The sequence below is a fragment of the Atta colombica genome, unplaced genomic scaffold (assembly GCF_001594045.1).
Source record: "Atta colombica isolate Treedump-2 unplaced genomic scaffold, Acol1.0 scaffold3, whole genome shotgun sequence".
Taxonomy (NCBI): Eukaryota; Metazoa; Arthropoda; class Insecta; order Hymenoptera; family Formicidae; genus Atta; species Atta colombica.
The window spans coordinates 355,952-381,605 of record NW_017259403.1 but is presented as its reverse complement, the minus strand read 5'-3'; the positions used below and the strand labels follow the sequence as shown (position 1 = coordinate 381,605).

Genomic DNA, 25,654 nt, shown 5'->3' with positions numbered 1-25,654 from the left:
TATAATATAATATAATATAATCGATATTGATTAAAAATATTTTGTAAAAATGTTCACTATGATAATATTTATAAAAATATAATAGAAACTTATATGAACTTTAACATCAAAAATTTTTAATTGTATATATAATAGCCTCTTTAATAATATATAACACTGCGACAGCATTTTTTATACATGAAAAAATCAAATTGTCCGTGAAAGTAGAAATAAAATCTAGTACTAGTGTGCGTTTCATTTGGCGATATCAAATCACTTTCGTTTTTTGTGCGCGTATGAAGTTTAGAGAAAGTCATTTCGTCTGCGGCGCAAGATGAAATTTTGCGATTGTTGAAAAATTATATATTTCCATGTAAAATTGATCTCTAAACGAGAAAACGATCAAATTAAAGCGATTGGATTGGAGCAAAATGGTGAAAAAATGCATTTTTAATCGGAAATTGTTTAAATTTCTCCCTTTTTCGGGCTATTTATGAGCAAAATGGTGAAAAAGGCATTTTTAGTCGAAAATCACTTTAATTTCTTCATGTATAAAATGTTTTTTTGGTCTTTTCTTTTTTTTATGAATTTATTGAGCAAATATAAATTTACTGAGCAAATATTTTAAAAGAACAAAATAAAGGAAATTAAATTTAAAGTTATTAAAGTTAAATTTTAAAATTAAAAAATTTATCAATTGAATGTACAAAAAACAAATTACTTCGTGAGAAAACAAGCGTTTGCTTTAGCGTTTATGCTGATCTTATATGTGGTGGCAAATCGACTAGCAGTATTCGTTAATGTGGCAAGAATCTTTTCCTTTGCGTTGTTCGATTGTAGTAGTATTTTGATGGAAACGCTTGCTGTGTTAATTATTAAAATCGCTCAAGCTATCAGGAAAGCAATCCAAATAATTGTACAAAAAATATATTTTCAACATGTTGATCCTATTTTTGTACTAAATATTCATTTTTATATAAATATGAAAATAAGAGATATAACCTCCAATGATCTTGATCTTGATAAATATTGTCCTAGAAATAATCTTGAATAACATTCAAAAGGTTTTAGCTGTCGGTTGGACATCTTGCGTAATGCTAATGCCAACGGTACTGTAACTTTCAAATCTTTTATAACTCGAAAAATATTTAAAAATAACTTTATGACAGTATTTTGAAAAGCTCTTGACCATCAGTCATTGGATTCTAAAATAGGGAATTCCATTAAAAAAAATCGATTTAACCACCTGACCATGACGACAACATAGGTCAAGCTGACCAGATCAAAATGAATAGATCATTTAAAACCCTACAACTGTCACAGTAAACATTTCTTTCGGAAATGCTTAGTTTTCGAGATATTTCATCAGTCTGGGACTTTTTAGTCACTCTATATAATTCAATTGTAAACATTTTTAATTTTTTATAAAATTTTATTTTGCACTAAAATAGTACGTATGTGTGTATTTCAAACAAAACAAGATGAATTTTTAAATTGCGTCAATTGCGAAAAGAATATATATTTACTTGCAACATATTGTTGCATATACTGTACTTTATATTTATATGAATTATTAATTAATATGAATTTTTATCGAATAATATTCAATTGATAATATCTTTGTATTTCTATTTACTTCTATTAAGCCAGCAGATGAGCAGAATCAATCCAGACCTATTTAATTTTTTACTCACTTTGTACCACCAATAAAAATTTTTTGCCATTTTTAAAAAAAAACGTGACGCTGCTAGCTTAATAAGCTTATGGTTTACTGTTCTTTACGTTCCGAAAAATTCAATAAATTAAATAGCGAGGATATTAGAATATCATTTTATAATATTCATAAATTGCGCGAATTCATCAAGGTACATAAGGATTCCCTTCCGTATGAAAATAAATCTAATGTAGTACAAGATCTGCTGCAAAGATTACGACCTACATGTCTTTCTTTACAGAAAGATAGCTGAAAACAAGAATAACTGAGCAGGAATCATATTCGATGGAACAACCACATATTTAGTCATAACTGATCACTGATTGGAAGAGAACCACAAGTTCGAAAAATGGGAAAATGTTACAATTTTTGATGAGGAACCCCAGTATAGAAAAAGACTGATGTCAGAGATGCATCAGGAGACAGACACGTGACCTTAACCTCAGACGGATTTGGAGGGGCTTCTCAAGGACTACTTTCCAATTGTAGACGGACTATAAATATCTTAGCATTGTTATTGCAGCTAATCAGTATACATTCTTCGTTACATTAAGATTAAATTATTAAAGATTCAGTTTTGATTTTGATGTCTGTTTAGATTATAATTAATAGAGTTTTTTTTCCTTCTTTTTTCTTTTTCTTTGCGATTAACGTTTTATTAAAAGTTATCCATTAATTTCAATATAATTGACACTGATTCGCTGAATGGTCAAAAACTAATTTTTGACTAAATCTATAGAATTTAAATGCGAAATGTTTGCGATATGGTGAATTTTTAATGAGCTACCTTTTATTGTTTTACAATAAATTTTGCTTCCACGTCCCAAAAATTTACCTTTTAATAATTTTAATATATTTTAATAAATTTTAGATTATTATTAGAGTTCGTTCTTATATTATAGTTTCCGTTAATAGGTAGAGATGAAATAAATTAGTTTGTAAGAAAAAATTTTTTTTTGTAACATCATACTGTCTCTGAGATTGACTCAAAAGTGAGTCGAAACATGTAAGCAGATTAATTATTAATAAAATTTTGTTTTGTTAACCGTTTGGTTTGCATAAGAATTACCGCGCTTGACTCCTATTGCCCTGTTGTATCCAATTATTTTTATATCATTAAGGAGTCTTTAGAAATTAATTTATATTTACAAATGAAAAGAACTAAAGGGGACTATGCCCCGACCCAAACTAAACAGAATTGAGACCTAGCTAGGATTGTAGAGCATAAAAAATAGATTAAAAAATATATGCACAACTTTGTAAAATGAGTTCTTTGAGTGCTACAACTATTCAAAGTTAGTAAGTCGTTATTATAATCATGTCTTGTACCATAGGACTGGTTTTATTCGATTTCTCGAATCATCTAGTATCTGGACTATGTCCAATCTTGACGAAGACAACTAAAATCATTTTTGGATCCCAAATGAATAGTTTTATATATATAAATCGATGAAGAGAGGAAAAAAACACTTAAAGCATGAAACAAAAGGTTTTAATTGCCTAATTGAAATGTGACGAATATATGGACCTCTCTTCAGCTTCCTCACCGGAACTCTCTAAAAGTAAAAAAAATTGTTCTTGCTGGCATATGGATCTTCGTCAAAATGTTGAGAATATCCTAGATACCACATAATTATCAACTGGATTAACGAACTATAATAAATATATTTTAAATATTACTTCAATGTCTTTGGTACAATCCGTTACTGCCGTCACAGCGGGGAAGTGCCCTGGATGCAGAGAAATTGGAAAGATTAGTGCAGTGGTCATAATAGCTTTGCATAATTCTAGCACTTAGGAAACCTCTCCTAATTGGACTTATGGAATTTTTGATATCTTCTCTTTTGATATCTTAAAATTTTAGACATGTCTCAAAGTTGTTCATCCGGGGTCCAAATTCTCTTATAAAACTGGATATAGTTCTTTGTACTAATTTGTATCAACAAGAAAAAATTAATATATTGATCCACATTTCTCGAAAAATAACGATTAAATTTAATCCTATTACGCTCAAGAATAAAGTATCTTTCGCCAAACAGAATCAGTCGATGTTTCTACAATCGAAAAACTGTAATTTGTATCACCAAAAAATGAAATTTCAGATTTTGAACCACCATTTCCTTCGGAAACTACCCCTATTAAGCAAGAGTAAAGTACAAATTAGCCTCTCGATTGTAGAAAACTGTATGACTCGATTATATTAACTGATTCTGTACATGGCGAAAGGTACTTTATTCTTGAGCGTAATAGGATTAAATTTAATCGTTATTCAAAATCTGAAATTTCACTTTTTGGTGGTACAAATTACACTTTTTCGATTGTAGGAACATCGACTAATAGGGGTTGGGGGTAATTTCCAAAGGAACGGCGTGGATACAAAATCTGAAACTTTATATTTTGGTGGTACATATTATAGCTTCTTGATTGTAGAAGTATCTGATTCTGTTCATGGCAAAAGATATTATACTCTTGAGCGTAAAAAAGATTAAGTTTAATCAGGGATTGTTTTTTGAAGAATGAATATTAACTTTTTCTTGCTGGTACAAATTAGTACAAATTTAGTTCTTTCCATTTGTACCTTTGTTTCTTTTTTTTTCTTTTCTTTACCAGATATGTAAATATGAAATCAGAATTTTTTTATAGAAAATACACGTTTATTGCATGAAAATGATAAAAAATATTTTCGAAGTATTGCCCTATCATAGCTATACATTTTTTCCACCTGTTTGACAATTTGTGGATGCCACGCCAAAAAAATTGTTGCTCTTTTGAGCCAAATCAGTCATTTTCGTACATCTTCGTAAGAAGTGAAGCGCTGCTGAGCAAGTGCGTGTCCTCGATGTAAATAAGTGGTAATCGGGCGGAGCCAAGTCTGATGAGTAAGCCGCATGCGAAAGTATTTCCCAACCAAATATCTCAATCGTTTCCTTGACCAGTTTTGCTGTGTGTGATGATGCATTATCATGAAGCAAAATCATTTTGCCTTTTTTGATATTTCAGTCGTTTTTCACACAAAGTTTGATTCAAATTGATCATTTGTTGTCGGTAGCGTTACAGTATTAACAGTTTCGCCAGGTTTTAGCAGCTCACAATAGATCACACCTTTCTGATCCCATCAAACACAGAGCAAGTATTGTCTTCCGTCCATAGCGATTTGGCTTTGCAGTCGATGTCGATGATTCGCCTGGAGTTACCGATGATCTTTTACGCTTATATCCACTTTTTATCGCCAGTCACAATTCGATGAAGAAATGACTTTCTTTTGTACCTGGTGAGCAGCATTTCGCAAGTGGTTTTTCGGTTTTCCTGCTGTTTTTCATTCAATTGTGGAACCCATTTTCCCATCTTCTGGATCTTTCCCATGGATTTCAAACGTATGGAGACGGCTTCTCGTGTCACATTCAATTGATCCGTGAGTTGTTGTTGAGTTTGAGCGTCATCTTCATCCAACAATACTTGCAAATTCGCTCTTCAAACTTTTTCGATGGTTTTCCACGTTCTTCGTTTTTCACGTCAAAATCGCCACTTTTGAATTTTTTAAACCACTCAAAGCACTGTGATTTACCAAGAGCATGCTCATCATAAGCTTCGACAAGCATTCGATGCGATTCTGCAGCAGTTTTCTTCAAATGGTAACACGAAATCAATGCTGTCCACAAATCGTAGTTTCCAGGCACAAAATTCGACATGTTCAACACGCTATTACAAACTATACTGTTGTATGAAACTTGTATTGTTGTGAGTTGAAAATCTTTGTCAGAACAAAGAAATGGCGTCAATGGCGCCGTCTGACGGCAACTACATTGACAGCTATAGCCATCTTGATAAATTCCGGTTTCATATTTACATACCTGTTAGTTTAATATTAATCCTACTAGCAGCGCCATATTTTTTTTTCAAAACGGCAGAGTACAAAATTTTTATTGGTGATACAAATTAATATAAAATGAGTACACTGAGAAAAAAAATAGTCAATTTTAATAAATATTTAGTTGGCAATATTCAACTAAATATTTATTAAAATTGACTACATTTTTTTCCAGTGTACTAAAAAGTTAAAAACGTCTGGATTGATTCTGCTCATTTGATCCTGCCAATAGAAGTTTTCCATTCAAGGATTGTCATATTCAAATTGTATTCTTATTTCTTAAATAAATAATGAAATTAATTTAATTTTAATAAATAAAATCCAAGATATAAATCCAAAGCATAAAATCCGAAGTGGATACTATCTTTATATTCCCATTTTTAATATTACTGTTAAAAAATCTTTCTATTCTAACCCAAGTGATATATAATCAAATTAATAAAAAATGAAAGATACGTACCTTTATCTTTCCATTCAAGAGTCTTTTATATATGCAATGGAAGAAAACATTTAATCTCAAAAAATTAAAGACAAAGCAGCATGAAATATTACATAAAAAAAAATGAATAAGATATAAAATAATAATATGGCTCAGAGTAATAAATAAATATATAGAAGGGCTACGAGTCAGATTAAAAACAAATTAAGAACATTTAATATTTAGAAAATAAATATTAAAAAATATAATAACAAACATTTCGATGTTGATTGGCTCATTCTCAATATTAAAATCAATTTAAAAAATTGAAATATTACAAAAGTTATCAAGTATTAAAATTTAAACTATTGTTGAAACATATCCGATATTTCTGTATTTCTTTGTTTTTAGATGTATGTAATCCATTAAAACTTGTGATGTTGGAAGTTGAATTTATTCGTTTAGTTTATTCTGTGATTGCTTTACTAATGATAATTGCATTTTCTTCTTTGTATAACTAATCTGTTAACTGAACAATTTAACAATCAGATATTTTAAGAATCAGATAAAAATAAACGACGATCACACTGATTGTTACAATATGATAATTATATTTAACAATATCTACTTAAAAATAAAAATCAAACGAAATGAAATTGACAATTACATTATATATAAATGACCGTTACAGTTACAGTTAATAATCAATTCAATTACATTATTTAATTTGAATATGTCAGAATAAATTAGTGCCTATCAAAATATAAACACATACATATATATCTTATTTAATCAAACTGATGTGAGTCAAACGGTAAAAAGAAAACGCAGTAGTTATTAAATCCAATCGAAATAATAATGCCATATCATAGCAGAGAACAAGTACCTTAAACAATATCAAATAGCATTATGAAACCTTAAAATAATATAGTAAAGAAGACTAATTTGTTTTTAATCTAGCTCGTAGCTCTTCTATTTACTTAAAATGAATAAAGTTTAATTAACATTAAAATTACAATATTGAGATTTAGTAGCGCCAAATTTTTTTACATAAAAAATTTTATATATAATTCATATTACATATCTTTTTTATCTATTTATTATCTAATTATTCTTCTTATTGCTCAATAACTGAATTCAGATTTGGTACTGTGCATTAACTGCTAGAAAAGCGTTATATCTCGATTGATATCCTGAAATAGTTTTGATCAGTTACTAGACAAAAGTCAGTATAATTGCCCAATAATCAATAAAGAATTGCATTAAATTTCTAGCAGGGAAATATTAGGTGTAGTAAAAAGAAATCCATTATTTTACATCTAATGGAAAAATAATGGATTTCTTTTTACTACACCTAATAATCAGAAACGAAGGAATTTGTTACTTGCAAAAATGAACGTTAATGGAATAAAAGTCAGTACTAATCGTTTCATATTAATTAACGAAGAGGTACTATAGCAACAGCAATTATTATATCAAAAGATAACGTTATGTTCTGTACTTCCGTCAGTATTAATCGTTTCGTATTAATTAACGAAGAGATACTATAGCAGCAGCAATATAATATTATATCAAAAGGTAACGTTATGTTCTGTTTGCACATATATGTGTGTAAATATATGTCGCAATAAAGTATTTTTATACACATACATTACGTGTTCCTATGTTTATGAGAACTTTTTTCTTTTTTCTAATGTCTTAATGCATACAGAACATGCATGATACAATAAATAGTAAGCGACGAAATACAAACATGATTTGTAGATATATACGAGCGCGTACCTGCACCTGACGCACACATGCACACATATACCACACGTACGTACGCATGCATACATATGCATAAATAAAATCAAGCACAAAAAATATTTTCTTATCTCTATTAAATCAATTCCAATAAATTGTGAAAAATCTAATAAATTAGAATAACAGCAAAACAACCGTATTGCAAATTTTGTCAAACAAAATATTGAAAAAATATAAAGATAATAAATATAATATGAGGAAATTAGCAAAATTTTTTTTTCATAATTCTCTGCAATACGAGAAAATTGTCGAAATATTTATCAGCAATTATCATAAAAAGTTAGACAACAAATGTTAAAAATAACTCATCATAATCAATGGCATTTTCGAGTTATAATGTGTTTTTATAGAAAGAAATACAATGGGCATTTTACAGCTCGGCAAAAGCGAAGTTCTACCTGGATGTATAACCGTTTTAGATGTAAGGGGTTCCATTGTGAAGGCACTTCTCTCGGCTTGCCTGCTGTTACTCGTTTGTTGGGGAAAGGTGTTCTCCGTATTTCTCTTCGTCTTTCTTCTTTCAACTTTTTCAATGAGCTGCGCTTCGTTTGATTTCGTTTCGAACACTTGCGCAAGATCATTATCGTAAATTCCCCCCCCCCCCCCTCTCTCAAGTATTGAGTTAAAGAAAGATACTGATGTGATTCAATATTGTATTCTCTTTTCAACTTAGTACAGATATTAAAATCAAGAAAACGCAATCTATTCTTCTACATTTATAATGAAATATAAATGGTTTCTTTTTTGTTTTATCAATGTCCATTGCTATTGCGATATCACTTTTTCACTTTCTTCTGATTATGAGCAATAGCTATTTCAATTAAAAAAAAGAAACATTTATAAAAGTAGCTTGCTAATATTTTGTATATTCATGTAATTAGATGGTTAGATTATGAGAAGCATAGCAATAATAACAAAATCAAAATAGTAATTGGTCAAATATTGGATGCAGAGCTCATTCTACATCCGCATCTATCCATTGCTTTCCTCAAAATTATATTGCATGCTATAAAAGAAGAAAAAAGTCAAAAGCACTCGTGTTCCAGATGGTGAGATTCAAGACCAGTTTTTAACGTCTTAAACGATTCGTTTCGAAACGGATTTTCGTCAATGCACATCTTATTTTACCATTATCCTCATATTTTTGAAACACAGTGAAAATTACAAATCAAATGACTAATTATAATATATAAAAATATAAATATTTTTGAATGATAATATATGATTTCTTCATTGTTAATCCTTCTTTTTTTGTGTTTCCTTCTTATAAGAAACTTTATAGTAAAAAAAAATGAATGATAGAAAAAAAGATAGAACTCGTTCTCTTGAGGTTTCGAACTTTTATTCCTTTTGAGAAGATTCTCTGGTAGAAATTTGTGCAGTTTGACTGAACACTCAGTCAATTACTATCTAATATTATTAATTTTTCTTTATAATATAAAAATACTCCGTAACAAGTGAGCATTATTAATTAAAGCAATTTTGTTATGCAATATGTGGGTCAATTATTTATAAGAGATTTTATATCAATATTAAGAAAGTAATTGTCCATTTCTTGTTCAGTTAAAGTAATTGTCCATTTTTTGTTCACTAACGTGTAATATAATTACATCTCGATCTGTAAAGTATATCTATTTATTTTTATACCTTTTTAAGAAATACAATCATAAAGATCAAATAAAATGAAAAAGAATATTTATAAAATAAAGTTGCATGATTGTAACAATTGCAATGCTTCCTATCTTTCGTCGGATAGACAAATAGAACTTGAAAAATTAGAGTATCTGAAATTCGTTGAAATAACATTCATAAAAGACACTGTCAACTATTCTGCCATAACGAACATGTGTTGCAATCACGATTTTAATTATAAGAAAGTATAAAAATACTGGACAATGAAAGATTTCTTTATAAACGAGAGATTTCAGAAATGTTATACATCCAGATATAGAAAAATAGTTTAAATTTATAATCCGACATCGAATTTTTACATTACACATACATTTCCACTTAATAACAAATTTTATATTTTCTGTTTAACGTTCTCTATTTATTTACTTATTTGTAACTGTTTTTTTAAATCTTTATATTCATATTTTTTCCTTATGTATTACATATCATTCATTTTATTGCTATATATGTATATGTTCTTTGTGAATCTGGCACCTGACTTTTTATAAATTAAAATATTTTATAAAAAAATAATAGTATTTGTAGTAACAATAGTTTCGTTTGTTGTAGTATCGTATAACAAAAAATATAAAATTAAAAAGAAATGACTGTCACCTGACTTTAAGATAAAAAAATTGTTGATATATTTTGATTCAGAATCGTTTGTAATTGTTTATAATTTTTCGATCGTTAAAGTCTGATCTACAATCAGTCAGGAGACGTTGTCACATGTTGTGTGCATGCGTATAACCTTCAATTTTCGTATCGGCTGTCGGGCGTCGTTTGGATTGGTCAGGTCCCGTCTTTTACGACTAACGACATCCAACAAGCGTCAACCGATTTGATTGTAGACGAGACCTAATGGCTACACTATTTAAAAATTATACCAAATTTACAATAAACAAATTACATAACTTCGTCAATTTTGAGATATCTCTAATCCGTTAGAATCATTTGTAGTTGTTTGTAGTGATTTTCCGGTCGTTTGTAAAGTTGCACCAGATTAGAGATCTAAAAAATTATCGAAGTTACGAAGTTTGTCATTGTAAATTTGGTGTAACTTTTAAACGATGCAGCTACAAACTTCCAGAAAATCACTACAAATAATTACAAACAATTCTAAGAAAAATGCCGCTAACAAATTAGGGATATCTCAAAAATTAGCAAAGTTACATAATTTATTTATTGTAAATTTGATGTAACTTTTTTGGTACAACTACAAACAATCGGAAAATTAGTACAAACATTCTGAATCGAGATATATTAACAATTTTTTTTTATCTTAAAATCGGGTGATAATCATTTTTTGAAAATTTTAGTTTTTATTATGAAACTACAAATGAAACTACAAATTACAAATGACATACTACATTTTTTTATAAAAAAATTTAATTTAGAAAAAGTCGTGTGTTTGGTTCACAAGTTTTTTTTTATACCTATTTTGATACCTATTTTGGATATTCAATCACATTTTTTTTCACTTTCTCAAACAGAACTATTTCTAAAATACGTCAAGAACTCTATTCGAAATCTATTCAGAACTCCAATGAAAAATGATTTTTTTTTTTAAATGGAGGGCTACGTGTGAAGTTAATTCCTGCGCGCCCATATCTTTAAATTGCACTTTCATGCCTTTAATGCCAGAATTATTTCTTAAAACTATCAAAAATTCTGGAATTATCGAAAATCTATACAGAACTTTAAAAAAATTGATCTTTTTTTTTAAATCCCTGAGAGGCCAGCTTCACAGGGATATGTTAAGAAGAAAACTTAATACAATATTGAGAATGACCTAATACAATACTAAGCAGATCAGGATATCAGTAGAGCAGAAAACGCTAGATAAACAATTCGAAGACACGCAATTCTGAAAGTGAAATCTTTCGCTTTCGGAAGACGATAAATAGAAATTGCAACATATTTACGGAGATACAAAACAGCACCGATTATATCAATAGATAAATTCGTAAGAGGTATGAGTAAGTCGAGGTGAACTGTTAATATATAGAGCAACATCCCTTCCCTACTACCGGTCACTCTATCGCGACGTAAGAAATTGTAATTCTGAATGGTATAAAATAAAGAATCATCTCTCTCATGCAGCCACGTTTCAGACTAATTATCTTTAGGTCCCCTTAAAACTATCAAAAATTATCGGAAATCTATGTAGAACTGTAAAAAAAATTATTTTTTTTAGATAATAAGTTAACTTCACAGAGATATCATGCTATGTGTGACGTTAATAAAAACATTTTGCTAATTTATTTCGATTGTATAGTTGTGGATTTCGGAATTCGGCCTTGTTCATAAGTGGAAACATAGACGGATCAAAAACGAGACTTAATTTTATGAATTTTTTGTGAAAAAAGGGATAGAAATAGAGAAGTCGGGTTTGTTTCATCGTAAAGATCATACTTTTCTTTATTTATCATTATAATTTTACTAAAAAAATAATATAAAAAAGTCGCTATTCAAATTTTCGTACATCATATTTTACAAAATGGGGTTTGCAGTGACCTGGGGTTTGTAGTGAGTTACTACTCGCACAAAACTCGTCTGAAAACAAAATGACACAAGTTTTATAAAATTGAAACAAAGATCTTGTGCTTGACGTAGTCATTTTTTAAATATTATGTTTGAATAAAATGGCAGCTGGTCAAAGTTAACAAATAATGGTTTTTCACAAAAAATTTTCCTCGTTTTTGGCTATGAAAAAAAAATTAAGCATCGTAGGAAAAAACCCTATATCAAGAACTAGTTTTCAGTATGTAGAAAGTGTGTAAAATTGCAAATTGATTGGTCAAGCTGTCTTCAAGATATAATAGTTATGTTTTAAGAAAAACGTGTTTAAAGTCTTACATTCAGTTTACTTTTCGTTGCTAACATTTCAACTTTTTCCAGACGTTGCTTGTCCAGACAAAATTGTTTCGATCCGTATTTTTAAATGCTTTGAGACTTATTATTGATAAATACAAAAAATAAAGGAAGATTCTTCTTTGATCTGCGCGAATCCCACATCCCTTGAGCTATCCCACAGTGGTACCGATCTGAATATAGGCGAAATTTTCAACTTTTTCATTGAAAAATAAATTTCTTGTAAAATCTCTATTTCGTGTGTAAAATTTTAGAAGTAACAGTATTTTTCTCAAAAGAAAATATAAAAGTTATAATTAAAAATAAAAATTTGAAAAAGATGCTTTATCTTCTTACGGTTAAATTGAAATAATCAATATGTCATTGAATAAGATATTTTAACTAATAATATGTAAATTAAATTATTCTTTTAAAGTTAAATTACTATTAAATTTATTTCTAAATAATTATTTGAATAAAAAATTAATTTTTTTATAATATATAATTTGACTTTACAAAAAAAACAATGAAAAAATCACAAATAAGGATGCATTGTAGACATTAAATAATGATTTTTTAATTTCTTTATAGAGGATCTGTAGAGGCTTACAGAAGTAAGAATTATTAACTCTTACATTCACAAGCAAAAAAAATGACGAAGTAAAAACAACTCTTTTTGTTTCAATGTTGAATAAAAATCGGTGAAAAAAAATCGTACAGAGGTCTATAAAAAAAAATTGAAGGTAAAGATTCACACTTTCGATTACTGTAAATTGCATTTTTGTGTGATCTTTACTTCACATCATAAACATTTGTCAAATTTGTACAAAATTTTCACATTTGACAGATATCCATTTGTGTTCATATAGGATCAGATTAAAATACTGATTTCGAAAGAGATTTCAAGCTTTAAAACGCTTTTTTAAACATCTTGCTATGATTTTTTTTTATATGTTTATTATAAAAAAAATAATTATTATTCAAATTATTTAGAAGTAAATTTAATAATAATTTAACTTAAAAAGAATAATTTAATTTGCATATTATTAGTTAAAATATCTTTTTCAATGACATATTGATTATTTCATTAATTTAATCGTAGGGAGATAAAGCATCTTTTTCAAATTTTATTGTTAATTATAACTTTATATTTTCTTTTGGAAAAAATTGTTCACTATATAGAGATTATTTTACAAGAAATTTAGTTTTCAATGAAAAAAATTGAAAAATTTCATTTTCAATCGCCTATATTCAGATACCACTGTGCATCCTACCGCAGGCGCGCCTATACCTGTTGTCTTCAATGCGCTCGAACCTATTCGTATATAATTTCATGTAACACTTCTATTTTTCGTTGAATTAATTTATAACTCTACAAAAACATTTCTTGACATTATACTTTAAAAATATACTTAAAAAATCGATTTTTCACAATCTTTAGGTGTATATGCCTCCATAAATTAGATCCATAAGAACCAATCGTTTGGTGAACAAGCTGTAGAGTAAAAGATGAGAGGAAAAATGGTTGCAAATTACTATAATTTAATTATAATTTAACTATAATTACTGTAATTTAACTATAATTTATAGTAATTCTTTGTTCAACTATATAATTGTTTTAAATAATTAAAACAATTATACTGTTTCAATATTGAAATATGATCATTACATACTATGACATGCATTAAGTTTTTTCCTTATCGTACAAATTAGTTTTTTCTTAAAATATCTCTTTATTATTATTATTATTATTATTATGTAAAGTTAGCCAATATTAAGAAAAATACATTACATTCATCATAATGACAATTGCATTTATTACATAAAATTTTTATTTATTATTAGTTTACTGTTAAAAATGTCATGAAATTTCATGAACTTTTAATATACCTATAATGATAAATAATATTTAATGTACATATTAACGAAATTAAATTCAAGTAAATTAAAATATATAAGTGTATTGAAATTTAATATACTTTTAATATATAGAAATAAATAATATTTCAGTATAAATTAAATAAACTTTAGTACAAGTTCGTTAAATTTGGCGCTTTCCGCGGCAATTGTGTGACAAACCCATCATGTTTTTATTGACTTCTAGACACTTGCTGTTCTATACACGTGACTGTTCTATACACGTGCTTACGTCGTGTTATATCGAGATTATGATTACCGTGGAAAGTGCTATGTTTATTAATGCATATTGTGAATATAAGAATGTAGTAAGTACTACAATCAATGTAAATATAATGTTGATTCTACAATGAATTGATGTCAGTCTTATCGATGAATCGTGATGAGGTTGGTCAACAATCGACTTATACGAATATAACTGATTTTTGTAAAACTGGTCAAATCAACTTTATTTTTTCCCATTAGTCGAGCTAAACAATTCACTGTATATTTTACAGCTTGTAGATGTGAAAGAGCATAGTCACCTATTTAGGTTATGGCTGGTTAAGTCTCGAGATTTCCAACTACTGACTCATATTATAGAATCAATTATACTTACATTGATCTACTTAGATTCTTATATATGTATACGAAAGTATTAAACATAATTATATTTTTTATGTATATCTGTAACTTTCTTATAGTTTATACTGCGATATGCGTGCACGCACGCACGTATATATCCCATGTATTAAAAGTAATGAACTTGTATATTAAACTCAATAAAAATATATACATTAAAAGTAACACATATGTTAATGAAATTTAAAACATCAGTAAATGAATATTCATATACAATATTCATTATTTTTCATTGATGGACTTGAATCAAAGTTCCTTTTTTTTATGTTAAAAAAAAGTTATTAAGAAATTTCTAACAATGTATCTAAACATTCTACCATATTAATAATTCAGATTATCATAATTTATAATACAATTTTTCCATATTTGAGAGAAATATACATATAAAGTTATTATTATTAATATTAAAGCAGTAATAATCATAAAAATGGATCCTAATCATAATGTTTTACCTATGCAATTATAGTCACAAATATCACATACTTTTCTCTACGTCTATTAAGTTGGCACTTCACCACAATCAAACGCGACTTATACTATCTTTTTTGGTTACTTTTTTGCTAATTTTCTGCTTTACGTCAAATTTTTTGCTCTAGCTGATTCGTTAAAACTCATGGCTATACTAGCTTAAGGGGAATCCTAAAGCGAAGCTCAAACTCTGACAAAGTCACTAGAGATCGCTGTTTTTCTAGCGCATCATGTCTTTGTATACTATCAATATCTCATGCAATCTACGATACACGTAGTCGTACGTTCGTGTCAATTTTCGTAATAAATTCGTTGCGATAAAGTGTCTAACAAATCTAATTCTAAGAACTTGACGTTATTTGTTTGTGCAAATTACGTTTGTGGATTACTATTTCGTAAATACAGATTCTGCAAAATTTTCGCATCAAGCAAATGTTGTCATGACTTGATAGCTTGAGCCACGTTACACTAAGAAAAAAAATATATCAATTTCGAAATTTTTAGTCGTTTCGGGCATAAACTCCACCTCACAAACTCGTATTAATGCGTATATTTTAATTCTGGAAAGGAATTTCGAATCTGTGAAAGAGAAAAAAAGTTTGTTATACAAAAATTATATGATTTAGCAATACAGACGGCTCTAGTATCTCCTTAAAACTAAAGTTAGCCACAAAAAAAAGGAGCGAATGAAAAATCAAGTACATTTTTTAAGAGTATTTTTTTGCTCTATTCTCAATTTTTTGCTTCAATCGATTTGCTAAAATTTATAGCTGTGCTAATTTAAAACTAAAAGTTAGCACAGCCACAAAAAAAGCAACAAATTAAAAATCAAGTAAATATTTTTGAAGAGTTACTTTTTTGTAATTTTTTGCCGAATTTTTGGCTCATTATTTAAGTAAAAAAAAATTCAATTAACAATATGATGTTGTGTTACTCATATATACAAGAGTAAAGTACGTTAAAGCAATTAATTGTTGGGCTAATTTTGGTCCTAAAATGTTTCTAGAATTAATTGCTTTAAGAATATCCTGAATATCCAAATTTTTTGTTCGTCGTTTAAATAAAAAAATTCGACCAATAATGTGGCTGTCAGTCAAATTTTTTGAAATAAACGAACAAAAAATTTGGATTCGGTATATTCTTAGAGAAATTAATTATAGAAACATTTTAAGAAAATTAGTCTAGTAATTAATTGCTTTAATATGTACTACTTTATTCTTGTACACGCGCCAGTCACACCTTTTATTACGTTGGTTGAATTTTTTTACTTTAAACAATAAGAAAAAAAATCGGAAATAGAGCAAAAAATTAGAAAAATAGCAAAAAAAAGGTGGTGTATATGTTGCGTTTGATTGTGCTTTAGTACTTCACTTTGTACGCGAGCCAGCATAGCCACACTATTGGTTAAATTTTCTTAAACAATAAGCAAAAAATCAGGAATAGAACAAAAAATTCGCCATTCAAAAGTATGTACTTGATTTTTCATTTATTGCTTATATTCTTTGTGGCTGTGCTAACTTTAGTACTCTTAAGTTAGTACAGCTATGGGTTTTAGCGGATCGGCTGAAGTCAAAAAATTAGAAAGAGCAAAAAATTAGCAAAAAAATAGCAAAAAAATGTGATATAGATCGCTGAAGTGACTGTGTCAACTTAATAGACATCTTTTCTCTCTGTATAGATATAGTATGTACAATGCAAAAATCGTTTGTCAGATAGGATATCTTAAAAACTCTATTTTATACAAGAAATGAAGATTTATATTATGAATTATGAATAAAAATTGTTTCTATGTTTTAAATTATTTTGCTCAAAAGCAATATTATCTAGATAATGATGTATAATTTCATTTTATCTAGAGAAACTTTAAATAAAATCATCTCTATCTTATCTATTATAATTGTAAGATACGTGCACTGAGCCATTGAGAAAAAGACACTTAAACATTTATTTGTAAAATATATATTTCACTGAAATAAATATTTTTATTAAATATCTTTATTTAAATATGACAAAATAAAATTTTGTTCCTAGCAAATGAGCCATTTGTGTCATTTTTTTAATTTTTAATCAGATATATTTTACAAAAAAATATATTTCGTCAACACAATCAAATTTTTTCACAATACATATTAAAAAAAAAAGTCAAATACTATTTGCTTCGCAATACTTTGACATTTTTCTCTCAATGTGTAATTTATTAGGTATAATTTAACTTTATCTGTATAATTTTTTATTATCTAAGTGCAATACTACTTGTAATGCAATTTCAAAATAAGAACTTTTTATTTTCAAGGCGGAAAAACAAGATATTGTATTAATTTTACTATTATTATATTAATTTATATATTAGGTGTACAACTTTGCTTCCGCCGTTTTCCTATAGATGCTTTAGCGATAAGTGATGGTGGTCGAAATAAATAGACGTCATACAATAAATTTGGGCATCTGTCAACATAACCCCATAGAAACATTAGTCGATTTGTGTCTGCATCATAAAGTTATTCTCGATTGAAAATGTCAGTTTACGAGCCAAATTAAAATTTTTTGCTTCAATATGAAGAAATCTGCGGCTGAGGCTCATCGAATGCTCTCAAATACTTATGGTGAGGCCGCTATTAGTGAAAAAACGTGTCATGAGTGGTTTCAATGCTTCAAGAAGGGTGATTTTGACATCGAAGTCCGGCATAATGGAAGAGAGAAGGTTTTCGAAGATGCAGAATTGGAGGCATTACTTGAGACAAGTGTCAAGGCAAGGCAAGACTCGTGTCAAAATCAAGAAGAATTGGCACGATCATTGGGAGTGAGTCAACAAGCCATTTCAAAACGCCTCAAAGCCATCGGAATGATTCAGAAGCAAGGAAATTAGGTGCCGTACGAATTGAAGCCGAGAGATGTTGAACGGCGTTTGTTTGCTTGTGAACAGCTGCTTGAAAGGCAAAGACGGAAGGGATTTCTGCATCGCATTGTGACTGGGGACGAAAAATGGGTTCATTACGATAATCCCAAGCGCAGAAAATCATGGGGAGTTCCCGGCCATGCTTCCACGTCGACGGCCAAATCGAATATTCACGGTTCCAAGGTCATGCTCTGTATTTGGTGGAACCAGTTCGGCGTAGTGTATTATGAACTGTTAAAACCGACTGAAACAATCACAGGCGATCGGTATCGAACGCAATTGATGCGTTTGAGCCGAGCATTGAAAGACAAATGGCCGCAATACAATGAGAGACACGATAAAGTGATTTTGCAGCATGACAATGCTCGATCCCATGTTGCGAAAGTGGTCAAGACTTAGAAACGTTGAAATGGGAAGTCCTACCCCACCCGCCGTATTCTCCAGACGTTGCTCCCTCTGATTATCACTTGTTTCGATCAATGGCACACGGCCTGGCTGACCAGCACTTCCGGTCTTATGAAGAAGTAAAAAATTGGATCGATTCGTGGATAGCCTCAAAAGATGACCAGTTTTTTCGACGCGGGATTCGTACGCTACCCGAAAGATGGGAGAATGTAGTGGCCAGCGACAATACTTTGAATCATAAATGTATAACCAGTTTTTTACAATAAAGCCTCGAATTTCGGAAAAAAACGGCGGAAGCAAAGTTGTATACCTAATATAAAAATTTAATTATAATTCGAAATTAGACTAACAAAAATAAATTAAGAGAAATAATTTTATTTTTGATCAGAGGATCTTAATGCTTATATTTCATTATGAATTTATATACGTATTGTGGCAATAATGTTCGGTGAATGTAATGAGAAAATAAATACCACTTAATTTATATACAAATGACTCTTATTTTTTCAAAATAATTCCTCCAAACAATATATTTCTGACAATGTTCGTATAACTTGCGAAATTGTGAAGTCATCTTTCGATTTTAAGTCTCGTTGTCACACAATCTCAAATAGAACTCAGAAATAACATTATAAAAGCATCATTGTGCCTTTACTTGTCATAAATTCATTTTTACCAAATGATAACGTCCTATAACATCATTATGACTTAATTATGACTGTGTTCTATATTAAGTCCTGATTCAAAACATGCAATTCTTGAATCAGTATTACATTATTTTGAATCACTCTCCCTATTCCCTTTATCTTGTTCCAGCAAACATTTTCTTATTGCATAAATTAAAGGAGGCAATGAAAGAAACTCGATATATAAGCGTTTTGAATATTCAGTACCTTGTGACGTAAGATCTAAGGTGACATCCAAAGATAATTTTTTTACAGAATTTCCGCATGCTATACAATTGTCCGAAGTGTATTATTTCTTGCGGGATTATTTTGAAAGACGACAAAGATCCTGTATATTAATTAAATGCTGTTTTTGTAACATTTGTATAACACTGAATTTTATTGTCACATCATGTACATGTCTAATTCTGCAAACCGAATGTCGAAATCTTTTTCAGTCTTGAAATCTAATCATAAATAGAACTTAAATAACATAATATCATAAGCAATTTGATAATATTCTAATAAACATCTTAGAAGTATATTAGATAATAATTTAATACGAATAAGCATTTTAAAAGTTATAAGTATTACGAAAGATATTACCTTACCCGGGGTTTAAATCTGGATTTTAAAGATTAAATATATGATTTGCAATAAAAAGTAAAGAACATTTCAGAAATAAACAGTTAATCTAGAAAATAAGTGTTGTGTAAAGCTTATCATATTAGCTCCTCAATTCTTACATATCCCTATTAAAGTTAAAGTTCCAGTTAATTTTTAATTTGTTCAATTTGTTAAATTTCAATGTTTGATATTATCGATATAAATATTTTATAATTTTTCGAAATAATATGTGAAACATAATCATTTATTTACTTTCATTATATTAGATGTTTTTCATCATTGGAGTATGCGAAACATGTATCTGTCGAGTAATGATTATGCGACGCACAATGTTTAGAACAATAGAACCATCTTTTTCTTGATATCCGTCATAGAATGGATATCCTCTTTCGATGGCAGTTTTTCATGCAGATAAATGCCACATAATGAAATAACAAACGAAACTAAATAGCCATGTAAAAAAATGTGCTATTTAAAATTGCTATTTTTTCCTCAAAAATATTAAACAGGCATCGATGAATATATATTTATCAATTTAAATTTTAAGCGTATCGTATAACGTGACAAATTAAGGAATTTAAAAAAATTGACCGTCGATTCAAATTCGAATTTAAGTTAAGAAAAAGCCATCGGTGCGATAACAAAATCATTTCGTTGTTGATAAAAAAATTTAATCTTATTTTTAATTTAATAATTGTTTAATAGTTTTTCTCTATTACAAACATTAATCTCATTAATACGTATGACGTGTTCCTAGAGTAAAATATGTACACATATATGCATATATGTGTGTAATTGTCTTCATTTGTCAGTGACGAATTATTTAATTTTAATTTCTTTACAACTTTTTTTGAAAAGTAGACAAAGAACAATTACGCGTGGACAAACGTGTATGCATGCTGGACAATCGATTCCCGTATGTAATTCGGAAGATTTAATAGGGTGCTACAATTTCTTATTTATTTGTACTCTTTTTCGAGGGTGAACAAAAATTTATTTTTACAATGTGGACAAATGTGGACAAATAGTGGACAATCGAATGCGATATAGATTTTGTTAAAATTTGCATTCAGGATTGTCAGCTTCACAGATCTGTTCAATGTAACGATCCGCACAGTTTTTTAAATATTTTCGACAGTTAAAAAAAGTTGAAATGTGAATAATCATCTGTTTTATACAGGTATAAAAATATAAATATTAAAATATATAATATAAACGATATAAAAATTAAAAAAATTTTTTCTCATAAAAAAGTCATCTTAAAAAAAAAGTTATCGAAGTCATCTTAAATTTTTTTTAATAAATAGTACCATACAATTTTTTTTTCATAATGTTGTAGGAGTCTTCGAGATGAAATCACTACCGAAAAATCGAAAAATGTCTTTTATTGATGTTTTATTGATTTTATTAATACTTAATATAAAATTTATAGTATTATTTGTAATGCAGTTATACTTATAATCTCTGACTAGACACAGACATATACATATATACATGTATTTAATAAAATATGCAATAAAATTAATAAAACAACAATAAAAATGACATTTCGATAGTGATTTGAATTCGTCTTGAAAATCCCTACAATATTATGGAAAAAAAATTGTGCTATTTAAAACATTTAAAATGACTTTGATTTTTTAATTAAAAAAAAAAAAAACATTTTTTAAAACTTTTTATCGCATATTGTAACCTGTATAAAACAGATGAATATTCAATTTTTTTTAACTCTTAAAAGTGTCTGAAAAATCATGCAGACCGTTATGTTGAAATGACCCTGTATGTGCCAGTAAAATTAATCAAACAATATAAATGTCATTATATTATCAATACAATTTTCTATGATGGTGAACACATATATTCCAGGAATAACGTTATATTATAAAGCTGTGATTAATGTTACTTAATTAGTTATCTAATAATTTGTTAATAATTTGCAAGTATAAAGATTTTGGCAGACGCATAGTAGGCCTTTTACCTTCTAATCAATGTTAAATGGAATTTTGTTTTTTATTCTTTCAAATTTCTTATTTAAAATTTGAGAGCGTTTTTAAAAATAAAAACTTTAAGGAAGAAAGAAAAGCAAATTTTGATTTAAAAAAATTACTAATATAGTATAATATAAAAAATCAATATATAGTATAATACTAATTATAAATATTATATACTAATTATTAATAATTATACAATTATTAATATTTCGATTATTTGAAAAACGAAATTAATTCTGAATATAATCGAATATCATATCGAATCGAAGAAATTGCTATTTGTTGAATCTATATTTTTACCATGAAACAAGGAAACGCATATATGAATAGTCTTTCAAAAATAGCACATTAATATAAATTATCTAAAATTTACTTTTGCAAATAGTATCTTACTTTGTTATTTACGTTTATTGTTATATAACAATCCATATGAATTCCGAAATGCGAGTTAGTATTAATAGTATTACAAGAGCTTCTATCGCTTTCTATCGAACATTGCGCTATAACATCGATGTGAGAAGTTATCAAGACATGCGAAATTATCACAAGTAAAGTTTCCATCTTCATTTGCGTATCTAAAATTTCTCATATATTGGAATTTTTGTCAAACAACATTGAAAATAACTTCATGTGAGGTTGAAATGTTTGTCTTTCGTAAATTTTGTTATTATGTTCTGTTATAAATTTTATTTAACTTCTGTTTTATATTTTTTATCTCTTAATATCGTTAATAAATATGTTGACTCGTAGTCCCTTTATATATTGGATTTTTAATCACTTGAGCCGTTTTCTTATCATTTTAATCTTACTTTGCTTTTTCAAAAGAGAAATAATAATAAAAATTAGAGTCTGATCGAAATTTTAGTTTCGATTTTGATCAGTTTCGATCAAAATGCGCCAGTGATTGTTCAAGAAACAACTGTCCGATTTTAATTATTAACTCATTGATTAAGCTTGAGACAATTTAAGTACAAATTTTGTGATCTTAATAACTGTGATTTGATTTTTTTAAAAGTTAATGCAATATTATTATATCTATATACTAATAATATTATTAATAAAATATTTTAATAGTTAAATATTTTAATAAAATCTTTTTTTTTAAATAATACATAAATTTGTGTAAATCATGATTTCTAAAAATTAGACAATTAAAATTAATCCAAAAATGTCAATTTCGGCTCCAGCCGAAAAAAATGTGACCCCGTTAACTTCTCTCTCTCTCTCTCTCTCTCTCTCTCTCTCTCTCTCTCTCTCTCTCTCTCTCTCTCTCTTTCTCTCTCTCTCTCTCTAGCAAAACTATTTAAGTTTTGGTTTCGGTTTCGGCCAAAATTTATTAACAACCAAATATCCGTTTTCGGTTGGAGATCAAAATGTGATTTCGATCGAACTCTAGGAAAAACGTAATGTTACGTTTTTCATTAATACAAATATTGATAGAAATATCATTTATCATTTCATTACAAAATGTTATTTTATAAACAATGTTTCTAATAGTAAGGTAGGAAAAAAAAATTTCAAAAATCAAAAACATACAAAACGGATATTTTTCGATTGGCAATCACAATTATAAGAGAGAGATCACAAATTGTCTGATAATTCAAAATTATTCTTGTTTTGATCTTGTAACATAATGTAATATAATGGCACCATCATTTTCATTTTTTAAAGTCTGTAAGATTATTCCCATCATTTCTCTAGACAAAACTCAAAATAGTGAATGAATTAAAAAATAGTTAATTTTATTTCAAAAAAACACAATATTACATTTTAAAAAGATTACGAATTATATATATATATATATATATACGAGAATGAATATGATTTATGAAAATAAAAGTATAATAGATATTTGAGATAAACTTTACGTAGAAACTAATTTTTCCGCGCGTATATATGAAATTACTTGGAACTAGATCGATTTACATGTTATTTGAAAGATGAAAATTTATTTTATCATTGTATACATGTGTGTACGTTCTCGATGAATTCGATGATGGGACAAAACAATGCATTCATTTTGATGCAATTTATTAGAAGAGTGCAGAATATGCGAGTTTAATTTACGTCAGAATTGCATTGTAATTTATACCGCTACAAGAATTTTCCGAATGTTTATTATACGTAACAGTAAGATAACAGCTCTAAGTTACACTAATTAAACCACTGCCAATCAGCGATTTAGTATATAAAAAGACAAAGTATTTTTTACAGAGACAGAGATTGAGACAGTCTCATTATGTACAGTTGTTTCGTAGCGAACATACAATATTAGCGAACATATGAATGTACAATATTTAGTCCTTACTTCGTCTTAATCTCTATTTTAATTAACGAAAACATCATTCACGGCCTATCTCCTCGACGGCTAGTATTATCTGCTATTAAAAATTAGTATTCTGCGCAATCTCATGATCAATGATGTAATCGCTATTGGCTGCAATCGCTGGAACGATTAATTCACTGTGTTCGCCTTGAGCATAAAGCGTACTATATTAAATGCATGCTTTTGTTTACACAACAGAAAGATCCGATAAACATATGCAAGTTAAATTTACCTAATAAAGATTTACGATGGATAAGCGATCGATTGAGCGTTTCGATTTGTTAGTTAAGTTATTCTATCATATATGTGAAATATGTTATGAAATGCAAAGGAGGAAATTTGTATTTTCCATATGTATATCATTAAAAAATAATCACGGATCATAAACTTATTTGAAAGAAATGATGCAGAAAGAGAAAGGAAGAGAGAAATCGATCGTATTATAATTCAATCATTGAATTGTGTTGATATTTGAACCGCGTTGCAGAAGACGAGGAAATAAACTTTAATCAATAATTGATAGGAAAAACATAAAAAAAGAATAAAAATGGAAAAGAGAGAGAACGTTACATTACGAAACCGTCCCGTGGGTACTCGGGAAATTCCACGCCCTCGTACTTCACACTGATTCTCGAGATGGCGCCATGTACCGTAACGAGTTATTTGCTACAGAATACGTATACATACAACACACGCGATTCCTTATTCCCCCTTAGCATTGTTAACTTTAGATTGTTCTAGATTCTCTCATAATGCTAATTGCATTGGTTAAAGTAAACCTAATAACATTTCGATTACTTACCGGCACAAAATCCAGCATGCAATATATAAAGCGCAACTCTGTACGTATGCTCGCTACATCAATCTACAGATCGAATCGTGAAGAATGCGATTAGAGAAACACTTGAGGAGTTAATGTACCCGTAATTAGAATCTCTTTGTTGACACTCGCTTCACACGAATATATACGATCACTACACTTCGCAAATAAATCACTTACTACTGAACAACAGACAGCAAAGAGAGCACGAGGTTAGGTAATAGGAGCACGCGGTGCGACATCTTTTCGACTATATATTCGATACGTTTTGTTCGTAAAACAACGCGTTCCGATGAATGACAGCGTGGTTAAGCGCGGCAGACGACGAACACTCCTCGCGGTGGTCGACGCGGCAATGTGATTCCGGGTATATTGGTTTGCTGCAATGGGTGGCGATGGTGGGGTACCGCGATAGGGGAGGACGGTACGCTACTACGCGTGTATTGGTTGGTGAGGCGGTGCGGTGTGGTGCGGTGCGGCGCGGTGCGGTGCGGTGCGGTGCGGAGGAGGAAGGAGAGGAAAAGAATTCTATAAGCGAGACTGCGAGAATATATGGTAGCTGACTGAGAGGTATCTAGCAGTAGTGAGCGAAGAGGAAGGGAGTACATA

At 28.9% G+C, this 25,654-nt stretch overlaps 1 protein-coding gene across 2 annotated transcripts in view; it reads right to left on the bottom strand.

Annotated features, from left to right (window-relative positions):
- The window catches only part of LOC108690199 (TOX high mobility group box family member 4-like), a 265,219-nt gene extending 239,836 nt beyond the window's left edge, over window positions 1–25,383 (bottom strand). For both annotated transcript variants that reach the window (XR_001931869.1, XM_018197379.1), the window contains exon 1: window positions 25,028–25,383. Coding sequence is in view for 1 of the 2 variants with exons in the window: in XM_018197379.1 (XP_018052868.1) it covers window positions 25,028–25,045 (18 nt within the window). In the remaining variant the exon portion in view is untranslated. The remainder of the gene's footprint in view (window positions 1–25,027) is intronic.
- Window positions 25,384–25,654: the final 271 nt, after the last annotated feature.